Consider the following 14,993-nt stretch of genomic DNA (forward strand, 5'->3'; position numbering starts at 1 on the left):
ACTGTCAGTTTCAGCCATGTTCGCATTATGAGCCAATTGGAGACTGCATTGCTGCCCCGTTGTCCAGTCAGAGTTGGCAAGGTGGCAAATTACTACGGCGGAATTCGGCAGTGTTCAGAATGGAGCCCCTGTACTTGTAAGTTGTGCCTCTGCAATGGCAAAGTGGCCACCACGAGCGGAGGCCGGGCGAGCAAGAAAAGATGTCTATGATAGTGGCGACATTGTCCTAAACTTCCTTTCCCTGCTTTATGAATTCTTATCATGTCTGATGGGTTGCACTTATGTATCAGTAAAGAAGGACTTCATTGAATTCTAAAGGATACTAGAGATTCAGCCTAGCAAGTCTCAAGGGCTTTTCCTTTGCCAAAATGGCCGGAATGTGAGAAAATACTTTGGGATCTCTGGTGTCGCGCTGACATGATGGCTCTTGGGTATTTGTGTGATGTTGACCACGGAAAGTCCAAACATCATTCCACATGAAGGAAAATAAAACTTGTTCACCTTTATATTTCTAGCCACAAAAAGTACATACGTACAAAAAAAAGGTTTAGTGATTAGCAAGCGGTGTCTGGAAATGCCCACAACTGAAAGCTTACTCTGGCATATCAAAAGATGGTACTACTATAGGCTCTGCATGAACTTTCCTGTGTCACTCATTGCAGTAGTTTAATGTCTACGGTGCTGCACTGCTAAGCTTGAGGTCAAAGGTTGGATCCCAGCTGTGGTGGCTGCATTTCGGTGGCAAAATCTTAAAATATACTTTCAAGATTTAGGTGTTTGCAACACAACCCCAGGTCAAAATTATTCCGGAGTCTCACATTATGGCGTGCCTCATGATCAGATAGTGGTTTTGGCACCTCGGACCCAACTGTTTGTTATTGTTTTGTACTTTACCATGCTTAAATTGGGAAATTGGAAGTGTCGCATTGACTGTATCAAAAATTATATGTTGGGCTATGTGGTTGGCTTTCACTTTCTCTAGTAACAATGTTTTTCCGCCAAGTGAATGAGGATGGAGGTTAGAGAGAATAAACTGATTGATGTTTCTCTTTAGAGTTCTTTTAAGCCTAAGCCCACTGGAAAGATGTTGACGGCTACTGGCATTTTGGCACATAGCAGATACGCACAGTGTTGTGAGGGCGGTCTGTTGTGATATGTGCAGTCATCTCTTGGCTTTGGGCCCTGCACCCTTTCGTGCGGGGCCCAAATCCAATGATTTGGTAATGCGATTGTGTCGTTTATGGAAAATAATTGTAGAACTTCGGTAATTTTTTGCAGTGCTTTTATTTATGGGTGTACATTCTCATGAACAAAGGTAATTTTGCTCTCTGGTATTAATTTAATGAGGCCATTGTACTTTAAACGCATTCGCTGTAGCAGCTAAGTAGCTTTGGCATGCAGGTAACGGTGGGTTGTAGAGCCACTTCTTTGTATTTGTATAGGTGCTCATTAAAGGGCAGCCAAGGCATTTTTTTCTGCCACGTTGTGAAAAATGGTTTTTCAAATTACATACGTCCTCCTATCACGCATATGGTGGGTTGACTTACTTGGAAAAGAAAAGAATCGAGATTGGAACTGAACTTGGGTAGTTTGATCGGAGAGCCAGTTTGTGTGATGACGTCGGAGCCTACCCATTGTGAGCGTGAAGAGCATCGGCACAGCATCCTCCTTCAAGTGCCTACCATAGTTTGACTTTGCGAGCCTCAAGGCTTCCACCCAGTTCAAATATAAGAATCATGAAGTTTAGGAAAGTCAAAGCCATTGGTTGTTGTACACTGTACCGATAAAAGGGCTGTGTGCTTTAATACTCAGTCCTTGCAACGACGAGCAATTGCGCAAGAAAGCTACTGCTCTGCAAGCACCTGCTCCTCAATTATTATTGTCTGGTAGTAGGTGCTGACGTCGGTAGGCACAGGTTGGCCAATAAAAGATGGAAGTGCACAAGTGACACTTCTAAATTTGACAATTTTGCATGACATAATTCTAAAATTTCATTTGAAGTGGAAATAAACTCACTCGTACCATTTGGCACAGATGATGAGAGTGCCAAAGAGAACGCGTAGTAGAAATTTGGTAAGGATATGTGGACCTTGAGAAATCGCTGGAGTTGCCATTTAATCTGGTTGAAATCAATTGGGCAGCCTCTACACACAGGGCATTTCACAAACCCTCTGGAACATTAGACTGCATCAATTGGTCAAATGGGAAAGTGTTGAGAACTGCGAAGAGTACAGACAATCGGGCAAGATGCAAACAGGGCAGATGTGCGCCGTTTGCCACGTTGAACAAAAACCAACTGGCTGAGAAAAGAAAAGTGTTGACACAGACATCCTTGCTCTTCCCGACCTGTGTGGCCAGCATCAGGGCTTCAGGTAGGTTGTCTGTACCCTAGAATTTTCTGCAATAAATACTAGAGGGAGCTCTGGCACTGCAGCCACCATGGGAATCATGGGGAGTGCATGGATTTGTCTGATCTTTGTGCTTCTGGATTCAAACGTTCTGGTTGTTTTGTTTGTTACACTTCAATGCCTTCGTTGTCATAAGTTTCCGAGTGATCTTTTCAAAGCGCAGAAGGCACTGCGAACACGCACAATCGCTAATTGCAATGGTTCAGCTTGTTGAGGTGGACAGATGGAAACGGGCCAAGCGTCTAAAGATACTGGCTTGCCTGCAGTAAATTTGCAAGGGTGTTTTATGTTGCTTCTCTATGCGTGCGTCTGAGACATAATGGTTTCGATATCTGGCATCTGTGCTAGAGGCTCAGTGTTCAAATCCTGCCATTGGATAATTTTAGTAATGTTTATTTAATTATTTATTACGCATTACTTTGTTTAAAATGAAGAACTTGCAAAGTCGCGAAGCTGTTTGGAGCCAGAAAAACGAAGTTTGGGCGAATTCATGTACTTCCCGTGATGGCTGATCTGCTCCCATTGCAGCTCCCGTACGTGCTAGTGCCATAGTTTCCTCTAGCGATTATGGTATAAACTCTATGGTTCGTACATACTCAAATTTGTACAGAAGTATTTATGTGCTGAACAAATTGGCAAAGTTGGTTTGCCAGCTGCCACAAAATTTGCCACAAGATGTGCTGCTTTTGTATTGGTTCTACTTAGTTTTAATGCCAGCCAGTGGCAGAATGCTGCTGTGCTGTGCTGCAACTAGCTGCGGGTGCCTTGACAGTAAGCTGATCTGGACCACTCTGAGGTAGAATTGTGCAATGACTTCCAAGCTTCTGTGAAACCGACTTTTAATTCCCCTGAAGTAATGCTTCCATCTGGGGCACAAGTAATGTTAAGGTATTGTTTGTTCTTTTCATTTTCTGGACAAGCAAGCAGTTGTACTGCGAGGCAGTATTGTATTCCTTTTCAGCTGCAGCCGTGAAGCCATCACTGCAGCCGTAGTTAGGTCACCAGACACTGTCGCAGGTTTAGAAGAGGAAAAAGCAGCTCTTCAGAGGAAAAGGCTGCTGGAGGTCTAGTCCTGTGCATATTGTGACTATCTCATCAGTTGCCTATAGAAAATTGTTCAACAAGGCAGAACTTGGTTTTGTTTCCATAACTTCAGACAAGTGCAGTAGAAAGTGTTCATTTTAAAAATGATTGACAATTCAGTGGTAAATGCGAGAGAAATGCGTAAGCATTACGTTTCATGCCTTTTGGGGTCCCGGATCCACAGTTTAAATCCTGTTCACTACTTTGGATGGTGTTGTTCAGGAGCTGACTCGACACACGTTCTGCCTCTCCGAGGAGCGAATTGTAACTGGCGTTGGTCTGGAGCAGGCCACCGTCAATTGCACTATATATATATATACGCACACATGCACTCTTCTAAGCTCTCCCATCCCCTCTACATCTAGAACGCATGCATTGCCCACGCACTGTGCAATTCTGTTTAAACGAAGCTGTGCTGGGTTGACAAGACAAAGTGGCGCGTCTTGACAAGAAACTTATGGCGGACTCATCCTGTGAACGTACTCCCCAACCGTCGGCCCAAGCAGCGGAGAAGCACAGTACGGCACCACCACCGACAATAGCATCTGAACCTTCGGACACCACAAAGCTCTCTTGAGGGAGCATGCATGTCTCAAAGAGCTGGTTGACATTGGCACGAGAGAAGTATGTGTGCTAATTGAGGCCGCATGCTCTTCCGACCATGAAAACGGCAGGAAGGGTTGAAGAAACCTGTTCACTTTAATAAAGGAATGATGCCATGAAAACGGGGAGGGAGAGTCATGACAAAGCCATTCGCTTTATTGAAGGCCTGAGGCACTAAAACGCGTATATTTTTGTCACAGTGAGGGTATTTAGGTAGTGTTTGTTTCACGCGTAATTCCATAGGGGACAGAACCAGCCACCAGCACATCTGTAACGGGTAGCACAGATGGGTATGCATATAAACTGATTCATTATATATACGAGAGCTGCTCCGTGTGTTAATCAGCAAGATGGCACCAGCAGCCGCATCCAGCAAAGCCTGGCAGGATTTGATAAAAAAAAACTTTGCTTTTAAGAAAGCTTCCCTATTTGCAATGGCTTCACCATTCTGCTTGAAGTTGCCGCGAGTCTAATCACAGACAAGTGGTGAGGACCACCAGAATAGAGATTCAGGTCACTACATCTGCGAACTCTCCCAAATACCCTGTAATGTTTGCGAATTTGGGCTTATTCTATGGTTTTACCAATGTTTCCGTCAAGTTCTATGCAAAGAAGTTTTGCTCGTTGGTTTCCGACCATACCCTTGGAACTGTTTCGATTGTGAAAGGACACAAGAGCAGTAGTTGATCATTCAGGTGAGTTCCCGGAGCAGGCAAAATTCGTTTACCAAGTTGCTAAAAAAGTCGCTATGGTCTAAAACGGCACGCTGATTGCTTGTCAATTTGTGCTGCTCCAAGTATGCTGTGTGTATACTCTGCATGCATATGCATCCCACAAAAGGTGATTGATTAGGTCAAACTAAAAAAAATGTGTGCAACTCGTCTTCCCCCCTGCCCCCATCTGGTGTTGCGTCTGCAAGATACAAATTCTAAGGTGGGCAGGAGTGTGAGACTGTCGGGACAGGTGTGCATGTATTTTGGGCATTTTGAACTCGACTTTGCCCATCCAAGAAGTTCTAGCAGGCCGTTGTCCACATTACTGCCATGCATGTGCTTGGAGGCCTCTCATTATGGCGGTGTCTCGCTTGGTAGGGTGGCTGCTGCTCCACTATTTGCAATCAATTGCAGACATAGCCATTCGCACGCTTTTATTGGTGCCACTAGGGTTCAGGGTATTAATGAATACATACAGGTGGTGGGGAGGTAAATAGATGACTACGCAAATATACGCATACACACATGAAATACATGATCAGACCACAAATGTTGCTCAGCTTCACTAAGAAGGAAAATATGGGGTACGTCATTGTGTAAAAATAAACAGGAAAGTGGTCGCAGCAGACTTGGCACCCGCCTGGTGTGGACTTATAAAAAATTGACCAGAAAAAGAAGAAGTCTAGCTCTCCCTCGTTCCCATTTTTGGTGATCAATCAGTGCCAGGTGCATGTTGACTATGAGGCTAGAAGCGTTTGCAAATGGAAACCATTGAGCTTCTTTTCTTCATTTTTTAGTTTTATCAGGAGGATTTGCCTTAACACATATAGGGAATAAATGAAAAACAAAGAAGAGCTTGCAACTCTGCATTGTGCATGAACTGCAGCAGTGCTTTGCGAACTTATTGTCCGTCACTCAATGGATGTAGTTTCCATGTACATCTGGCTTCAGTACAGTCTTTCGATCTTAAGCTTAATCGCCCCAACACAGAGCACAGCCAAAAGAGATGTCAGGGATCTCATCCTGATGTTGAGCACTTGGACTTTCCCTCTGCAATTGTGAAAAGTGATGCATTTGCGGTCCAGCAATATACCTTTGCATCTGTTGGACAAGTAGTTGGCATTTGGTCAAGTTGGTCAAGTAGCACTTCGTGTACCACTCGCCCCTGGCTATGCCACTGGCTGTCCGACTACGCTGGACTGTTTGGTTCACAAGAGCTGCCTCTGCATCTTTCCCTTTATTGACACACAATGTTGTCGGCGTGTGTAGTTGCGTAGTTACATTTCTTTATCTCTGGCACGGATTGGCTCTTTTCTGCCATCTTTTGAGAATTTCACGGCTATGTTTGAGAGCTCAGGACTACACAAATCCACCAGGTGGTGCCATCAGTCGCGCACTTTCATCTTTCTTTGCACTATGCTCATAAAGTGCACACAGATGATGCAACATTTCTTAAGTAGAGGACATTTTTTTCAAACCCTGTATTGCCCAAACAGAGCTCCGCTTCACAACATGATCACAACGTGATCACAGGATCATTGTTCCTTGAACAATGGAGCTACTTTGTTCACGAGTATTCCTGGCCATGGAGAATATATATATAAAAACAACAACAAAATACCTTTTGAAATAAAACTGGATTAGTATAGGAATGAATTAGTAATTGGTGTGTTGAACTAAAACAGCTGGAAATTTACTTCGGCATATAAAAAAAAAGCAACCATGGACTCTGCATCAAAATCAGCATTTTCAGGTACCGAACTCTGCATAGCATATACGATACATTGGGCGTTACAGGATTAACTGTGCTTATAGGTGGTACATGTAGTTTCCAAGAACACATGCCAGTAACGCATAGCTTTGTGAATATGCACAACTCGGTCAAACTTGAGTAAATATATTTATAAGTATTGGTGGTGTGTGTGCAAGCTGATAACTATAAGTGGAAATCGCCACTCACAAACCAAAGGCAGTGCAAAAATGTTAAAAATGATAGGATGGCACTCACCGCAGTGAACACATATGAGAAAGTGAGATCATTGATATGTTACCAAAGAAGCAGCAGGAGCTGCAATGCACACGTCGCAGCAATAATTAAGGTCATAACAGGAACATATATGTACAACGCAATGCAAACACAAAAAAAATCGCACTTATACTCCTTAAGCTTCACAGGACAAAGTTCAAATGGTCTATGTCCTTACACGATTTCCAACCTAAAATACCACTTGTACATAAAAAGCCAACAAACACTGACACCATGGACAACCAAGCACAAGTAATTTCCCCTATGTTGTCCTTGGTGTTAGTGTTTGTAGGCTTCTTCTGATATGACTAATAAAAAAAATCGGGCCCGTAGGTTAATCCCCTTCCTTCTCGTTCACTTGTACATAAACACACTGTAAGAGAACTTGGAAAGAAAAAAAAGATGACCTGTTGTTAATGTCTGTCTCGTCATGCTCAATGTCCCTTCTCAAGTTTCTAACCCCTTCAGTGTTTCTTTTACCGACAATTCTTACCTAACAAAAATAATGTTCTTACTTTGGATTTCCAATGCTGATGGCTTCTTTTAATTACATCGCACAGCAGAAACACAATTTAGTGAAGACCAGCTGCAGCATCTTTTGTATACGCAGTCTACATTTGTGCGTTGTCCCCATGGGTTGGCCTTGACTAGAGAGAAGCAGCCGACATAAATGAGCACGCATTAGTTCAACAGTAGTTGCTCTCAAATATCCACGAGCTTGGCCCACTCACTCCAGTATTCACATCTCTGAAGGAAAAGATTCAAAATGCATGTACTCCAACAGTGGGTAGGTGTCGGTGACATCGTCGTCACTGCGAAAGTTAAGCGTAATGAGTTCTTTTTTTCACTTAGTTCGACAGTGGTCAGCAGCAACATGAAGCAAACGCATCTCGTCAAAATTTTAAGCAATAGTTTTTTCTGCCACTTCAGACACTTTCGAATGCCATTGCTTGGAAATGGCATTTTTAATGCAAAACCAGCTGACTGGACAAGACATGCAGCAAGCGTGACAGGTTTGGCACGAGTGAGTCTATTTCTCACCGAGTGGACAATGGAATGGTTGCAAGACTGATGAATAAGCTAATGCAGCCACCTGTACTAGCCTTATACAAGCAAGTTGGTGACCGGCTATGTTCTACCTAGATTTATGCAATGTAACAACAGACGGTACCTAAGTATCCTCAGCGCAACAAATATCCGAGCGCTTAATTTCTTTATTATAAAGTGAAAATTTCTTTGCCTTCCTTCCCAGGAGTTTGGCATGTGTGCTCAGTCGGTTTCTTGCCAAGTGGGTAACCCCGAAAGACAGTGAAAAAGTCAGCATGGTCACAGTGGCTGGACTGTCCTCTTCAAAAGCACTTATTGATAAAACCATGAAAGGGGAAATTTTCACCCACCCGAGAGTTCGTACCTGGAGCTGTCCAGCCAGATTAATGACTGATGCATGGTCGATACGAACCACATCGTCATTGATATTTTACTTTTCAAGAGCTGCGCTCATTTGATGATGGGATGAGAGGGAACGATAGTCATTCACCCAAGGGTAGCACAAAACTACAATGGAAGCACCATGGTTCATATGAAACATTTGGCTCAAGTTCAAAGCCAATTCAAGGATGCCGAAGGCAAGAATTCAAGAAGGGGGGAACAAAGCCTATTTATACACATGCACTACAAATCAGCAAAATATCCTCACGAGGCTTTCAGCCGAATATATTTAGTGCGCTAAAGCCATGCGGTTGAAACTGATTTTCTACCAGGCATTTCTAGAGCTTAAAGGTCTCGGAAGTGGAGCCACGATGGCTGCAGCGTGAACCAACAAAACAACAGAATGGTGGCACAGCTTGGTGACTTGATCCGACTTTGTCTAGCTCTCCAATGGCAATTTAAACAGGCCTGGCGTTGGTGGCACATTACCGTCATTTGGCGACACTCTCAAAATATCTAGGATTGCTTCCCGACAGACAGTGTCCGTGGGATATACCATATGCGGAGTTTGTTACTCTGAATGTTTGCCCTCAACTACAAGTCCTCAAGGGATTCAAGAAGCGCATTTATTTTAAAGATTTAAGAGCCCTTGAATCTCCTTCTCCAAATTCAAGGGTTTTCAAGGAGATGTACGAAGCCTGAAGGGCAGGCATCTGCTTTTCCTGATCTAGGGCTAAAGCATGTTGGCAAGCTAGTTGATTCAGATTCATTAGAAAGTGCAGCGCAACACGCACACGATGCTATTTTCAAAAACAGATAGTTTCTTTTTCACAGGCACACAATACATATTGAATGAATGGAAGCAAAAGAATAACATACATTCAGGGATAAATATAGGACTGTACATGTCCACAGTTTTCATTACGCTGTGGACACGCTTACAGTTCAACGTGTACCTCTGCATGTACGTTATTCTTGCTTTTGTTTCCACTCATTCAATATATGTACAGGGTGTCTTGCATAACATGAACCATAGGCGCATCTACCATGTGAGAAGGGAGGCCAACTGACACACCGAGGAAGCCTTCACTGATTCATGAAAAAGAAGAATGTCGTCTACCTGAGAGTTGCACAAAGCTACAAAGGAAACACATACAGGTTTCTCAGGAAATTGGGAAAAGTGTAAATTTTTCCAAAAACAAAGCTTTAAAACGAATGATGGGCAAGCCAAAGGACACTGGCTAGGTGGTTTGTGATGACAGGAAGACATGTAGGGACAAGACACTGCTGGTTCACTTTTTCTTGGTCAAGAGATGGAATGTCCCTTGTTTGGCATCCTTGCAACTTATGTATTTGCACTGTTTTACTCGGGCATTTACTTTCAACATGTTAGCTCGGCCCTGCAAGAGAGAAAGCTCTTTAATAAAGTGCAGAGAATTCTGCTGGCACACAGGCGTGCTATTCTGCATACGAAAGGAGGGACAAAAATGCCCCAAGAGGAGGAGAGCGAGAAAAAGGCAAGAAAATATATGATCATGGTATGCACAGGCGAGACAAAGGTGATGGTGTTGATGTAAATAGGCTAGAGCTATGTGGGTGCACTGTCTATGTGAGGGCCGTGACAAAACATATTTGCACTGCTTGAAACATACAAATAATATAATGGAGGCATTTCCTGTAGTGCAACACCACATTGTTGGGAAGCTGAACTTGGAACTACTTAGTGCAATGGGATACCAGTAAATAATCGGGAGGTTCGGCACTACTATTGGCAAACGAAGAGCAAATAAGTTGGGGTGAACTAGAATGTGCTCTTTCATTTCTGCTTTTGCTGCTTCATGCGATGCTGGCATGAATTACGGCTTGTGTGCTTAGTTTGGGACCTTCACTATTTTTGGTTATTGGATATGCAGAGGCGCAATGTTGGCTCCCGAGTTACTTGTAAGAAGTGTTCCACTTGGTACTTTTGCATTTGCATTTCATTTGTTTGTTGCGACACAGAGTGCATGAAACACAGAACTTGGTGTGGTGTTCCAGACAGTCTTTAAATTACACAAACCAAAAGAGCACCAAAATGTACTTTCGGGCACAGCAGCAGGTTGTCCAATGTGGTCCCTCGCAATAAATGGACAGTGTTTGTAAATTCAACATTGCCAAACTAAAAATACGAGTGGTAAGCTTCAATGACAAAGCTTTGCATCACACAGCCATATTCTTGCGCAGTACAGGAACAGGTTTATATTATGCAATATGACTGTCCATGAAAGGCCGATGACATCCCAGCCTCTCTCAGGATATAGAAAACCGAAACAAAACTGGTAAAGTCCAAGAGCGAAGTGGGGAGTTGCAAACGTGGGACTGCGACACTGCAATTGATAACGTATGGGGCGTACAGCGCCACCAGCCAGGAAGACTGCTGCCTTGTCTAAACATTAACACTAAATGAATTAAACATTAAACTCAATGAAGAAGATGCCACACTGAGCACACATGACAGGGTTCCTATGTTAATTAACACAATTATTGTGTCCACATGAAAATATACAACTTCTTTCATGCATGTGCATTTTGCTGACAGCCACACGATGAAACAAGCATACTACAGACTCAAAATGCACTTCTCTGCAATGTGCAGCAAAGCGCAAGAAATGTTTCTAACAGCACAGGGTCACAAGCTCATTGCCATCACCACTTGGGAAGCTGCACCAAGTACACATTCAGGGTCAAGGCCTTGGTTAAATCTGAGAGCGACACCCTTCCATGGAGATAGTCTGCATAGCTAAAATGCGGGAGGTGTTCACTGCTGAAGTGTGTATAGGAAGTACACAGTATGTGCAAGTAATCTTTCCACAATGCCATCTCGGAATCTACGAATGAAGGTGGTGCAACGAGATAGTTCAAGGAAGCCCGATTTTCCATGAAATAAAGCATCAGGTCGTGCCCTTTCAAGTTGGTGCCCATCATGTCGACAATCTCCACCGCGGCACTGCCTTCCTTCACGGTCAGCAGATGACGAGGTGGCATGTATGTGTGGGCGAACATGACTGTAGCGCTCACGTTGGGCTTGTACTGTGCGAGATGCCCATGGACATTTAACATGCACGGAATCAAGCCACCCTGGTGCACATAGCCAAAGAAAACTATGAAGAGAATATTCAGTAAACCCCAGCAGAACTCCATCAGTTTTGTTGAGAAATGCCGATGTGCCATGAGAACCACTGGGATCAACAGCGGCACCAGGAAGCGTGGTTCCTGGTGCTTGAAGAGTGACAAGGCGCATAATGGAAGTAGAAGGGTGCAAGCAGCGACTGTGTCGAATGTCTTGGAGACCGTGAGGGTTTCAGGGCACACTGGTCTTGAAGTACGTGACAACCTGTCGTATAGAACCTTGCAGGAGGCCCAGAGGGCTGGGATTCCAAGGACATTGAACAGAAGGGGGAAGTTGACGAGGAGGTGCAGGAAGTTGGGATGCCTCCCGTGCAACTCTAAATTGGCTGTGTCGAGATTGTAAAGAATGAAGTTTAGTGGTGCCACAACGAGACGGCGGGGGCCGTCACGGGAGAAAGTTTCGGGGTGAAAGTAAAAAGTATCGAACATGATGGGATATTGAGCCCACAGTAAGAAACACATGCCAAGCTTGGCCACACGTTTTGCAAGTTTTTGTGCTATTTGTGCACGTGTTCGCCGTTTCTTGGTTTTAATGTTGCGGTCGACTCTGCTGCACAACCAGAACACAATGGCTGGCAGGGCAAAGCAAATGAAAGTGGGCCGGTTGAATGTCCCAATGCACAGCAAAAATGATATTAGACAGTACCTCCGCGATACTTTTACGCGCGCATCTTTGAGCTTCAGTTGGTCATTGTGCATGACATTGTTTACACAGAGCAACAGCAGTGCTAGCAGATAGGATTCAATGGAATTACTGAATGTCCTCGTGTAGAACACACATGTCACATAGGAGCTGCCAAGAAATACAAGAGCCTTGAAGCGTCTTTTCTGTTTCGCAGGCGGTGCTGCCAGATGGTAAATGGCATAGTCGCAGACAAATGATGCAGCACAAGCAAATATCCGCGGCACCATCAGAAGCAGTACGGGCGATGGCAGTGTCCCAGCTGTGGCTACACATGACCATATCAACTTTAGAATTGACAGCGGTATAAGAGTGGTCATCCAGATGGTGGTCATACTACGTATAGGGTACGGACTGGTGAACTCCCATGTCCGATGAATCTTGAGCCCGAACAGATCACCTGTGAGTTAAATAAACTTGGTGAGAATGCTACCCATACACTACTGCACAATGCAATTAATGATGTAGCTAATGACATGCCATGCAGTCTAAAAGCTTCGCCATGAAGCAGCACTGGGAACTTGAGACATTCTTTTGCTAATGAACAAGAATGGGTAAGTATGGGCATGGACCTGAAACAAGCAGCAGCGCTGTGTACAAACTTGCCTTGTATATACACAGAAATAGGGTAATTGCCGCTTCACAGGAAGCCAGCTACATAACTAAGCACTAACTGGCGCTTATTCATAACCAGCACTTGTACAGAGCTCCCTTGATATAGGGGGTAGTAATGGTGCACCACAGCCAACGCTAAGCTGACGAAGCGAGACAAACCAATGAACAAAATGTTTTACACTAGTTAATTCGAAAACGAAAGCTGTACAAAATGCCGGCGTTTTGTTGGAGAAAAATTAATAAGTGTCAGATCGCAATTGTGCAGTTATTGCGCATATTGATTATCAAGTGTCAGATCACCCTCTCGGTTATGTTGAAAGTTTAACATCAATGTACTGAGGCAGGAAGAGAGTACAACGAAAACAAGAGTGTTGTGTCGTCCCGTCTGTATTTGCTCGGTCTCAACACGCAGTTGTGTTCATAACGTCGCAGCACAGCAACAACTTTTCACTGCTAGAACAAGCCTATCACAGCGACAACAAAAGGTGTCGACCGTGCTTATATCGTACGCGCTGGCGTCCAGCGAGTGTCTGTCACTATACACCTCACCAATAACCGGTTGTACCGGGTGGTACCAAGTCACATGACATGTAGTACCAAGTCACCATTTCTTTTTTGTAAGTTCTGCTTCAGCTTTCCCCCTGACAGCGGGAGGACATCGGCCGTCTGGTAGTATAGAGGCATTTTGCCATCAATCGAAGTAACTACTGCAGTTGGGTAGAACATAGTTCACAGACTGTCCCTTGAATCGTTAGACTAAACTCGTTTTTTTTTTTCTTTTGTCATTCAGGGCGTAGTGTTTCACACATGCAGTTATCGCTCCATGCGTACGGGTAAAGACGCTGGTTTACCTGCAACGACTTCGGTGTTTTGGAAGAACTCATCAGGGTGTACATAACCTGTCTGCAGGAATACGACAGCGAAGCAGATTCGGGAGAACACTACGACGATCCACGTAGGGTCAACGTGCCGGAAAAAGTGAGTCACAGCGGACATTCTCATTTGCTTAACGACGGTCGTACGGCAGTTCGCGTAGCGCGCTTTGTGGCTTTGTGCATAGAATAAAGAACCAAAACTTTGCTTCGTGTACTCCCATGACTCCCCTCATATTCCCATAGTGGAACTAGCGGCTGGGGCCATACAGTGGCTGGGGCGCAGTGAGGCGCACGATGACGAAAAATACTGTGGCGGCGCTGCAATCGAAGTGAATTGGGCCACATCAAGGTCGTGCCGTTGGAAACTGCTGGCGATACTTCTCAGAAGGGTCATTCGTACTACTTCTCGATATATGCGTTCAGACCGCTCAAACGCTATTTATAATTGCACATGACATGTAGAAGCTTCATTTAGGCGAGTTGGTTTAACATACTTGAAGGAAAATAAAGAGCGCTACAAAGACGCGGACTAAAAGAGGAACATGTACGACGGTCAGGCGCTAACTTCCGACTAAATGTTTATTTGAAGAAACAGGATTTATATAGATAGAAACAAGAATAGCACCACCGTGACTTCACTACCTCTCTATGACATCGGAAAAGCAATCTCTTTTTCGGCAAATGCCACTGACGGGAAGCTAATGCACGTGCCCTCGGCCTTTGCAACGTAGAAAGCTTCTATAATAACTCTCTTTCTAGTCTATCTCTAGAACTTGCCAGAAACCTGGTGTCACGAAGATACGGAGGACAATTGTGACGTTTACAATGTTCAGCCAGATGGCTCCCCGCATTGTTATTTACGGCCCAATTGTGCTCACGCGCCCTTTCATTGTAACACCGCCCGGTTTTACCGATATAAACCTGGTTGCAGCTTAGGGTTATACCATATACGACATTTCTAGTGCATTCCGTGTACTGCGCTGCATGTTCCTTAGAGCATGGTTCCGGTATTGGTTTTGTCAGCATAGGACATATCGAATTTGCAATTTACACGGTGCGCTGAAAAGAAGATTAACATTATGCCTTTACGCAACCTTCTTGAGGTTGTGGGACACCCCTTGCCAATATGGAATCACTTGTAATCTCTTCCTATCAACTGACTTTTCTTTGTTAATGCCCTCCCTTATCTGTTTTATCTGTTGAAGAAGCAGACGCTAGAAATCAAATACGAAGGGAAACAGGCTAGGCGCAGCCTGTAACCTGTAAGGGACACTAAAGTGAAAAATGGTTTCTTCTGCATCAGTAAATTACCGTTCTACAAAACCAAAAACACCCCTCTTACAACGATAAGACGTTTCGTAAGCCAGAAAAAGCGCAAGAACGAAATACGGG

General features: G+C 44.2%; 1 protein-coding gene across 1 annotated transcript; it reads right to left on the bottom strand.

Moving 5' to 3' along the window:
* Positions 1-5,224: 5,224 nt before the first annotated feature.
* On the bottom strand, positions 5,225-13,875 carry PIG-Z (phosphatidylinositol glycan anchor biosynthesis class Z). The gene is made up of 2 exons (XM_075702435.1): positions 13,578-13,875; positions 5,225-12,511 (listed from the first exon to the last, which is right to left on the bottom strand). The coding sequence occupies exons 1-2, from the start codon at positions 13,726-13,728 to the stop codon at positions 10,947-10,949; spliced, it is 1,716 nt and encodes a 571-aa protein (XP_075558550.1). The 5' UTR covers positions 13,729-13,875; the 3' UTR covers positions 5,225-10,946.
* Positions 13,876-14,993: the final 1,118 nt, after the last annotated feature.

The sequence above is a fragment of the Dermacentor variabilis genome, chromosome 8 (assembly GCF_050947875.1).
Source record: "Dermacentor variabilis isolate Ectoservices chromosome 8, ASM5094787v1, whole genome shotgun sequence".
In the NCBI taxonomy this organism is placed as follows: domain Eukaryota; kingdom Metazoa; phylum Arthropoda; class Arachnida; order Ixodida; family Ixodidae; genus Dermacentor; species Dermacentor variabilis.

What these genes read in the sequence shown, in the direction of transcription:
- PIG-Z (XM_075702435.1), bottom strand. Translation starts at nt 13,728, where the DNA reads ATGAGAATGTCCGCTGTGACTCACTTTTTCCGGCACGTTGACCCTACG. An exon ending in AAACACCGAAGTCGTTGCAG is followed by an intron (nt 12,512 to 13,577) that starts GTAAACCAGCGT and finishes TTTAACTCACAG; the next exon opens with GTGATCTGTTCGGGCTCAAG.